Source organism: Abramis brama, assembly GCF_963993115.1.
Source record: "Abramis brama genome assembly, chromosome: 10".
NCBI classification, from domain to species: Eukaryota; Metazoa; Chordata; class Actinopteri; order Cypriniformes; family Leuciscidae; genus Abramis; species Abramis brama.
This window is the reverse complement of record NC_139972.1, coordinates 35,969,171-35,976,971: the sequence shown is the minus strand read 5'-3', so window position 1 is coordinate 35,976,971 and position 7,801 is coordinate 35,969,171. Positions and strand designations below refer to the sequence as shown.

The 7,801-nt window shown below is 41.4% G+C and overlaps 1 protein-coding gene across 1 annotated transcript; it reads left to right on the top strand.

Moving 5' to 3' along the window:
- The first annotated feature begins 248 nt into the window (after window positions 1-248).
- On the top strand, window positions 249-3,352 carry rbp2a (retinol binding protein 2a, cellular). The gene is made up of 4 exons (XM_084127635.1): window positions 249-447; window positions 1,097-1,275; window positions 2,222-2,323; window positions 3,219-3,352. The coding sequence occupies exons 1-4, from the start codon at window positions 375-377 to the stop codon at window positions 3,270-3,272; spliced, it is 408 nt and encodes a 135-aa protein (XP_083983761.1). The 5' UTR covers window positions 249-374; the 3' UTR covers window positions 3,273-3,352.
- The last annotated feature ends 4,449 nt before the right edge of the window (window positions 3,353-7,801 follow it).

Genomic DNA, 7,801 nt, shown 5'->3' with positions numbered 1-7,801 from the left:
GGGAATGTTCTGTCAATAGTTTTAAGCATTAGAAATGAGACGAGATTACTGCTGATTAAAATAGTTGTAGTATAAGACGTGGGACAGTGCTGTCACAGCTTTAAAATTTCATGACAACTGCAATATCTGCAGCTTGTCTGTATCTTTCTCTCAGACCATATTAAAAGCTTACACAAGTACATCCCCTTTCTAAAGCCCATCCCTTCTTTTAATGAAGATAAAGAGTCTTATCACAAGAACTCTGTCCCTATGGTTCCTTTCATCACACACACACACACACACGGCTATAAAAGGCCGTGGCTCTCCTCATCCTATTCTTCTCTCTCTCACACACACAAACACACACACACACACACACAACATCCAGCTTCACAATGCCGGCTGATTTCAATGGAACGTGGGAGATGGTTAGCAATGACAACTTTGAAGATGTCATGAAGGCTTTGGGTAAGTGATGTTCTTCTACTATACGCCTAAACTGAATCATAAAGTTATCAACACACCAGAAATGCAGATTAGGCTCTTATATCTACATATTAAGTTGTTCTAAGAGGGTCAAGCTCTCTATAATCCTACTTAAATGAAAGTGCAGTTGTTGTGAAATCTCAGTTTAAAGAAGAGGATGCGGTGTAAAGTAACAGTAAGACGTTTCGTGCCTCATGCATGGTTGCACAATATTCAGTCTTACGTGAGAAATATTCATTTTGCAACAGATTTGAATGCATGTATTCATTGGGATTAATATGAAAGACTTGATTAGACTTTATATAGACAAATTAAGCACAATTAATGAACAAAAAAACACCCCGTATCTTTACAAGCGCGATAAATTAATAAACAAAAGTAGTGCTTGTTCTAGGGTCAAAGGTCACAGTATCTTATCAATCGCTTTGATAAAGGTGCGAGGTGAGCGACCCTGAACGCTTCGGCGACCTTTGTCCCGGTGTGTGAGGTCATTCTGTTGCATCATGGGCCCTTTTTCTACCCTCTGTTTTCAAAGCGTCCATAGTTTCACACATTCGTGCTTAAACTGATGTATTTGCACAATCTTCCCTTGTCGATGGTTTTAGCGTGTGATTCTGTTCCTCCCCCACAGACATCGACTTTGCCACCCGTAAGATTGCAGTGCATCTCAAACAGACTAAGGTCATCGTGCAGAACGGAGACAAATTTGAGACCAAAACTCTCAGCACCTTCAGAAACTACGAGGTCAACTTCGTCATCGGAGAGGAGTTCGAGGAGCACACCAAAGCCCTGGACAACAGAGTCGTTAAGGTAGGTGTCTAAAAAACAGGATCGCATTATTCCCTCTTGTTCTGGCATCTCTGAAATGAGAAAAATAGTGGATCAAACGATAATACCGTGATAATTTGCTATACATGACAAGTCACCATTATTTATATAGCACTTTATTCAATACAGATTGTTTCAAAACAGCTTTACAGGGATAAACAGGAAAATAATGATTCAATGATGCAAAAAGAGTTCAATTCGGCTGTAAAGCAGCTCTAAAAAGACAATAGTAAACAGTCATTGTTCAGCTGAAGTCAGTTCAGTGTTGATTCAGTTTGGTTCAATAACTGTAAAGTTTATCAATTATGAAATGAGCTCATTTAATCTGTAAAGCAGCTCTGCTAAGTTCACTTTTGTTCCTCTAGTGGTTAAAAATCAAAACTGCATGCATTTTGTGGAAGAACATTGTTTTGGTTGTGCTTGAATATGTGGATGAATATGACCCATCACCGTGGATTATGCTTTACAATGAACTTTAGAAAGCTACATATGACAATTTATCTGTGAAATAAATGACCGTACTCACCTGTTGAGTAATAAAAACGCCATTTCCACGTCGCTTACACACCATTTCAAATCCCTCAGTTCTCGCTATCTCCGAAAATCCAATCAGATTTAAAATATAATTACTTATAATAGGCTTACCATAGTGAATCTGGGTAAGACAAAAACACATTTTGGAAGAAGGATTGACGATGTATTCACTTATTATTTAAAATTTGTTCATTTTGAACCAAAAATTACATAGTGTACCTTTAAATTTGAACCGAATTTTTTTTGAGTGCATTGTTATGAATGATATTTGCTTCTTTAATGCCCTTTGAATTCTAGATAGGCAAATTTACCCGAATAAGAATTGCTTTTATGTCATGAATGTGCAGGTGGAGTCCTATACGTCTTTTACATCCGTTGAAATCTTTGTTTTCAGACCCTGGTGACGTGGGATGGAGATAAACTGGTTTGTGTGCAGAAGGGAGAAAAGGAGAACCGTGGCTGGAGGCAGTGGATTGAAGGAGACCAGCTTTACCTGGTAAACAACAACCTCAGGCCATTAGTGAACAATTTACGGGTTACAATTTATTTTAAGGTGATGTAGTAACATTGCACTTACTCAAATAAATACTGAGTAATATGAATTAACTACATGTACTTACTATAGAGTTACTAATTAACTATAGAGTTATGGTTAGTGTTAGTTACCTGTAATTATGCATAATTTACTGTTATTATTGTAGTAAGTACATGTGTAACTAAATCACCTTAAAATAAAGTGTTACCATGAATCTGTGGTATATTAACATATTGATGTACAGTTATATTTATTATAGGATATATCGTTTTACATACCCAAATAAACATGGTAATATCATGGTACTTTATGTTACAAATGAACACTTCCTAAAAAAATCTAAATTTGGCACTTTTTAAGTGGGTACTGGGTAGTAATAAATGTTTGGTTATGCTTAATTTCAATAGTCAACTTTAGACATTCTACTGGCTATAAGTAACTTTGCAACTACATGTCAACTAGCAGTCATTAGAGTATTAGTAGAGTGTCTGCTTAATATCTGCTAACTCTTTATTTTGATGCTTCCCCAAAATACGTTCTACTAAGTAACTGTGAAAGTACTTATTCTAGTAACCCTAACATAAGTCTACTATCAAACTACTTATACTCTAATGAGAGCTAGTTGACATGTAGTTGCAAAGTTACTTTAGTTACAGTAGAATGTCTAAAGTTGACTATTGAAATTAAGCATAACCAAACATTTATCACTACCCAGTACCCACTTAAAAAGTGCCAAATTGAGATTTTTTTAGGAAGTGTTCTTTTGTGAACCATCAAAATAAAGTGTTACCAAATGTTTCAGTGTATGTGTGAATAGTTATCATACTAACTAGCACACTGTGTCTCTCTTTTTTAGGAGATCCATTGTCTGGACAAACTCTGCCGTCAAGTCTTCAAGAAGAAAAACTAATGCTCCCTAAATAACTGGATATTTACTCTGTGCACTGTGCATATTTATTAAAGCAATTTTAATAAACAGCTTTAACCATATACATTCATTTGGACTTCCATGGGAGGATTTCAGTGCTGCAAATAAACCCAATAAGCCCAATAAAAGGATTTCTGATCATCTCAGCACTAATTAATAATTAATAATAATTACATAAGGTGTATAATGCAGTTTAATGATAGGTGTGTTTTATTGAGATATCAAATAGGATATCAGGATATCAGTTCATATAAATCAAATCATTTGATTTAGCCAGAAAATCAAAAAGTGTGTGTGCACTTTTACTTTCAGACCAAGCTTTAACGTATACTATCCATTTTCCTAGCATTATTTCCCGGTCATTTGCAGAGTCCACTTCACACACACATTTCATTTGGCACAGGATGCCTTTCCTGACACAGTACTGAGAGTGCTGGGACACATTTGCTCTCTCACTCTCTTACACACACACACACACACACACACTCCTACGACAATCAATGACACGGACATTGAACAGGGGCTCAGCCAGGGCTCAAACCGGGGAACTTCTTGCTGTCAAAAGACAGTGTTACCCACTGAGCCATCGTGCCGCACCCCAAAGATGTATATTTAATGAATATGAACGTTAATTTGACTCTTACTCTAAATGTGCTTTGGCTATAGGGAAATAATAATATCTGACATTAAATTTAATCAAAATCACAAAAAAAGAGAACAACATTTTTCACATTTTTCAATATTTCAAGAAAAATGTATGATATAGTGGCATATATTTTTAGTATCTAACAATATATGAAAATAATAGTTCAGTCATGAAACTCTAGATGGTGCAGGTTGATGGTCCTTTACATGCAATCTGCAAGCAATCACATCACAAGTTGATTGGTCTCTGCTGATCCTGCAGCCAATGAGATTGCTTGCTCAAGATTTAATTAGTCTGGTTTTGTGTTTGCTGTATAGACTAGTCCTGCAGCGTGCTATCAGAGTTCCTCTGAACCCCTCCACCTCCCCCAGCTCCACCTGCCCAGATCTGCTACGAGATTCATGTTTGTCTATTCATGCAGCAGGAGCATATCTTACATGCTCACAGCGGTGTGTCTGTGTACCTATTAGCATTAGCAAGTCCATATTTTCTCTGCAGCAGCAACAGCAGATTTAGTCCGCCAAGAGCCAAGACCAAATACATTAACATTGCCATATTCACTAACATACTAAAACTATTTCGAGAATTGTCACGATTGATATATATATATACTAGCTGACGCTATGGGGAATGTGTACATTCACATCGTGTTACTAGGAAGGGCGCTCGGCATAAGCAGAGACATTAATAGTGCAGCTTTGCATAAGCACTAACCGCAATGGTACAGCCACTGTCCATAAGTAGCATAAGTAGCACATACCTGACAACAGCTTCTCACTCACACACAGCTGAGGAGCTTACTGGGATCAAGAAACACAAATGATTCTTTGGGGATCCGTTATGTTACAAGTTAGCAACGCGGCAGCAGCACCGGCTTCACCTACCACATAATTGTGTTTAATGTAATCGGACCTACTTAGCCACTGCATGTGTGTGCACGCAACAGTAAAGATAGAAAGCTGACTTGGCGGACTTGGAGGAACCCTGCACCCAGGAGAAGGGGTCGGAGTTTACCATCAGCTCTAGGTTCACTGCACACAGCAAATCCAAGACATATGCTGTAGCAAAAGCAATAATCATTGTGAGCACTAAAAAACAAGCTTACCTTAGCCAGCCTTCTTGCACTGATAGGAGAAGCTAGTGAAGAAACACCCAACTTATAGAACCTGGCAAACGTGTTCTGTGAAGCCCATCCTGCTGCTGATCAGAGATCCTGTATAGACATACCACTTGTCCGTGCCCATGAGGAGGCCATACTCCATGTAGAGTTGGCTCGCACATCTATGGGCCACAACACATCCTGTGAATCATTAGCCAAAGCTATCGCATCCACAATCCAATGGGATAGTCTTTGTTTTGATCCTGGTAGGCCTTTAGGGCGACCACCAAAACACACAAAGAGCTGTTCAGAGAATCTAAACTGTCTTGTATACTTCACATAAATACGCAAAGCACACACAGGGCAGAGTGGCAGGGGAGTGGGTTCTTCCCCGGCCGCGGATTCGCTCGGGATAAAAGCTGAGTAGGTTACCACCTGGGCTCTGAATGGCGTTGAGAACACTTTAGACACATAGCCCTTTCTCGGCTTAAGCACAACTTTACAATTGTTAGAGCCGAAGTCCATGCAGGACTCATTGACTGAGAGAGCATGCATGTTGCCAACTCGTTTGATAGAAGCGTGAGCAAGTAAAAGCGCTGTCTTGAAACGCTGATGGGCTCCATTGAACTGCTAGATGTAAAGGGTCCATAACTGGGTTGGGGTGCCAAATTGAGCCATTCGCTTGAGAGAGGAGATCCCTCCCCAGAGGAATGGGCCATGGGGGACCTGACAGTATCTTGAGCAGGTCCGGGAACCAGGGCTGTGTGGGCCATTTCAGTGTGATTAACAGAACTTTTCCTCCCTGATCTTGCACAGTACTTGGTGCAAGATATTCACAGGGGAGTGAGTTCATCCACTCCCAGTGTGGAGTGCTCAACTAGGGAGAAGAACAGTGGGTAGTGAGTGTTCTCTGCTGACGCGAAGAGATCCACCTCTGCTGGCCCGAATATGCTCCATATCACATTCACAGTCTGAGGGTGTAGTCTCTATTCTCCCTGGGCTACCCTGTGTTTTGACAGCATGTCCACCCTGGAAGTCTCTTAGACGTGCATTGAGCCAGAGTGCCAAGAGTGAATGGGGACACGTGCTTTCAACCGTAGTTCAACTGGCTGCATGTGAAGCAGTCCCATGCGACATAGCAGTGAGACAGCTTCCATCAAACCTAACGCTTTCTGAAAGCTCTTTAGCGGAAATGCCCTGCCTTCCTTGAACATGGCAAGAGAGTTCATGATAGCCTGCGAACGCTCAGATAACAGGTGGGCTTGCATAGCAATAGAGTTCAGACTCACGCCCAGAAATGAAATACATTGCCTTTCTGGAGGTTGATTGTAAGCCCCAAACCCTTAAGGTGGTTGATAAGCTGATCTCGGTGGCTGCACAGCTCGTTCGCTGAAGGAGCCCATAAGCAGCCAATCGTCCAAATAATTCATAGCTGGCGCTGCAAAGCTCTATCTGGATCAAGGCCCTGCTCATCTAGGTGCATCTTCTCCTGGAAGACTTGCTGAATAGCCATCAGGTGGAACACTGACAGTGCCTTGCCCAATGCTGCATACGCTTTCCCAGTAATATTAGCAGTGGTGCAACAAGGCTTGTTGGGGTACACAATTGTGGACTTTACCCTCAGCATGGGGCAAAAATGGGCAGCAATAGCCTCCTCAATCGGTGGGAGCTTGGAATAGCCCCGCAGATCAGAGCCATCTTCAGAAGAAAGAAGTGACAAACCCCAGATGTGGGCATGAGCCGAAAATGGGGCGTGCCACATTTTGAAGACCTTGTCGTGCCCCTCAGGAAAAATATGGGGCGGGACTTTGGTGGCTGGCACCGTGGCAATGACCAGCTTGGAGAAACCACTTGTCCAGCCTGCTTCATTCTGGTTTGGCAGGGGGAGACCATTCCAGGCCAAATACTTCAGAAATAATGCGATTATAATGCTCATAATCCGTGGGCTCACTAGCATCACTGCGGTGGGAGTCCTCCATGTGGATAGCTGACCAGTCTTCTGATTCAGAAGGTGCCATATACATGGTGTCGTCACGGTCCTCCTCGTGCATACCAAAAGAGACGAGCCGTGACGCGGGTCAGAAACCAGACATGGCATATGCCACTGGGAAGGGTTGGTCTGGGGAGTGGGAGGAACAGGCAGAAGCGCTGCAATAGGGCAGGCAAGGCAGGCAATTGCCTGGGGCCCCGCATTTTGAGGGGGCCCCCGAGGGCTGATCATTTAAACAATCAGAAATGTTCGTATTAATATAACACGCAGTGACAACGCGACACACCTCCGCATCCCCCTTAGTGGGGCCCCCTCTCTCGCAAGGCTGCTTCTGCTTTCGCCGCCTCTGGCGCCTTTTTCAAACTGCTGCGCTTACTCACGTTTCTGTAGCCGAAAATCATAGCCGAAAATGCATGAATTCTGTTTTAAACATGAAGATGACATATCCATCTAGCAGCCAGAAGTGGAAAAAAAAGCAAGATGAAGTGGAAAAGAGAAAACAGGACTGCGGTAATAAGTGATGGAGAATGAGATTATGATGATTGATTGACTTAACACTTACTTTAAGGATAATTAATGACAAACAAATCATTTTGTTGTTCAATTCACATCTATTTTTCACAGTAGTAACGTTACATATCGTTTTAAAGCATCTTTACAGAAAATACATGTAGCCTATCTCGAGTGATCTGTTATCAGAGGTGACTGTTAAGTAATGGATTTCAGAAATGTACAAAAAAAAAAATCACACAATCCACGTTGTTAATTTCAGTTTA

What these genes read in the sequence shown, in the direction of transcription:
- rbp2a (XM_084127635.1), top strand. Translation starts at nt 375, where the DNA reads ATGCCGGCTGATTTCAATGGAACGTGGGAGATGGTTAGCAATGACAAC. An exon ending in AGATGTCATGAAGGCTTTGG is followed by an intron (nt 448 to 1,096) that starts GTAAGTGATGTT and finishes CCTCCCCCACAG; the next exon opens with ACATCGACTTTGCCACCCGT. An exon ending in TGGACAACAGAGTCGTTAAG is followed by an intron (nt 1,276 to 2,221) that starts GTAGGTGTCTAA and finishes CTTTGTTTTCAG; the next exon opens with ACCCTGGTGACGTGGGATGG.